Source organism: Bombus impatiens, unplaced genomic scaffold (genome assembly GCF_000188095.3).
Source record: "Bombus impatiens unplaced genomic scaffold, BIMP_2.2 scf_0136, whole genome shotgun sequence".
NCBI classification, from domain to species: Eukaryota; Metazoa; Arthropoda; class Insecta; order Hymenoptera; family Apidae; genus Bombus; species Bombus impatiens.
Genome location: NT_176555.1, coordinates 1,251,920 through 1,253,978, shown reverse-complemented (window position 1 = coordinate 1,253,978; position 2,059 = coordinate 1,251,920). Strand labels below are relative to the sequence as shown.

General features: G+C 51.2%; 1 protein-coding gene across 2 annotated transcripts in view; it reads left to right on the top strand.

The window, feature by feature from the left end:
* The window catches only part of LOC100743699 (iroquois-class homeodomain protein IRX-6), a 34,860-nt gene that overhangs the window by 32,080 nt on the left and 721 nt on the right, over nucleotides 1-2,059 (top strand). For both annotated transcript variants that reach the window (XM_024365491.2, XM_024365492.2), the window contains 2 exons: nucleotides 1,163-1,467; nucleotides 1,615-2,055. In XM_024365491.2, coding sequence (XP_024221259.1) covers nucleotides 1,163-1,467; nucleotides 1,615-2,055 — 746 coding nt within the window. The remainder of the gene's footprint in view (nucleotides 1-1,162; nucleotides 1,468-1,614; nucleotides 2,056-2,059) is intronic.

Genomic DNA, 2,059 nt, shown 5'->3' with positions numbered 1-2,059 from the left:
CGGTTGCCCGTCACGGGGCATCGCCGTCGACGAAGGTGCGCTTCCGTGTCGAGTCTATTGGGATTTCGGCTAACGGTATCTCGTCGTTTCGTATTTTTGCGCCGAGGGTGGATTTTGCGTGGGTAGAAATTTCCTAAATTTTATCCAATTCGTATGTCCTTAGAAAAGAAAAAACGTTAAAACTCTTGAGAAAATATATTCATCCGTTTACGTCAGAGGAGAGAAAATAAAGAAACACAGGGCGGAAGACCGCAACGTCGGAAAAGATGTCGAGATGTCGCAAGGGGTGGAACAAGGAAAAAGGCCAAGAGCCGAGCAAAGAAGGAAAAAGAAGAAGGGAGTAAGCATCTCCCAGCCGTGCTCGCCGCTGGAAAATTTAATTTCGATCCCGTCGATTCAGCAGTTATACCGAAGTTTAATCTTTGATAAGGGTTAGTCTTTTAGTAATGGGATCCCAGGGGGTCGGTCGCTCCGGACGGTCTGGGCGAGGCGCGCCGAAGGGTGAGACGAAACGAATCGTGTTCTCTTTCTCTCTTGCTACGCTCCTTTCCACTCCACTCCACTACGACCGCGATGGAAGGAAGGAGCTTAAACCGTTAGATAGAGATCTGCTCTCGGGATGAAAGTAGTAGCTACCCGCTTATATCGTTCCTCTAACCGAGCAGGACTCGGACTTTTATACCGAGCTCCGGGGGGAGGCGTAACGAGCCTCACGATTGGATAAGTTTCCCGACACGAGCTTCCACCGGAGGCTTTGCCTTCTTCTTCTTCTTCTTCTTCTTCTACGTTTCTCCTCCTCCTCCGGTTTCTCTCTTCCCCGCAATGTGTCTCTGTTATCCAACTCACTCGTATAACGTATCGCGACCTATGTACGTTCCCGACCGCCTTACATCCGGGTTACGTGCATCGTACGACGATGAAAGCGACCGATGTCGAAGAATTTAATAAAAAGATGAACGAGTGGCTCCTGTTAAAGACTTCGTTCGACTCGTTGCCTCTTTTAGTATTGGCCGGTGAAACGTGTTTAATCCCGTATACGTTTCTCGATTTTACAGGAGGACATCATTGATCTTTCGGAAAGGAAAGCTGAAAGTTTAACGCGAAACGGGGACAAGACGGTGGGCTTTGATACTGAACAGCCGCCTACTTTGATCTGTTTCAGTTATGGGATGGATCTAAATGGCGCCAGACGAAAAAACGCGACGCGGGAAACGACGAGTACGTTAAAGGCCTGGTTGAACGATCATAAGAAGAATCCGTATCCAACAAAGGGCGAGAAAATCATGCTGGCCATTATCACGAAGATGACTCTGACTCAGGTGTCTACGTGGTTCGCGAATGCGCGGAGACGTTTGAAGAAAGAGAACAAGATGACATGGGAGCCGAGGAATAGGGTCGAGGACGAGGACAACAACAACGACGACGACGACAGCGGAAGAAAGAGCGTGGACGAGAAAGACCGGCTAGGTAAGAACCACGGCAAACATCCGCCTACCTTTCTCCACCTTTTCATCGATTCTATACATTCCTTTCTTACTCCCAACAAAACGCGTCGTCTCCCGACAATCCTTTTCCCTTTCATTGCCCAAAGACAAATCCTATTCTCTGCCACAGACTCAAAGGATTCGGGTACCGGATCGAGCGAGGACGGAGAACGACCGGCCCATCGGATGGACTCTCTTGGCACTAGCGGTGGGTCCACCGGTGTCCAAGGTAGAACCGAGAGCGAATGGAGCGAGTCGCGAGCAGATAGCGGTCCAGATAGCCCGGAGTGCCTATACGATCAGAGAGAGCCTAGGCATCCATTACAGCTTCAGCATCCCGCGTATCTTGCGTCGTCTCATGGTCGACTGCTGCGCCATCCTTCCCCGGAAAGCACGCCGCCCAGTAGTCATCTTCCACCGACCACGACCGCGTCGTCTACGGGCAGTGGAGTCACCACGAAACCGAGGATCTGGTCTTTGGCCGACATGGCGAGCAAGGACGGTGAACAGCAGAGTCCTACACCGACCGCAATGACTGGTCTCTCGTCTCCTTATAGCGGAAGCGGCGGAGGTGG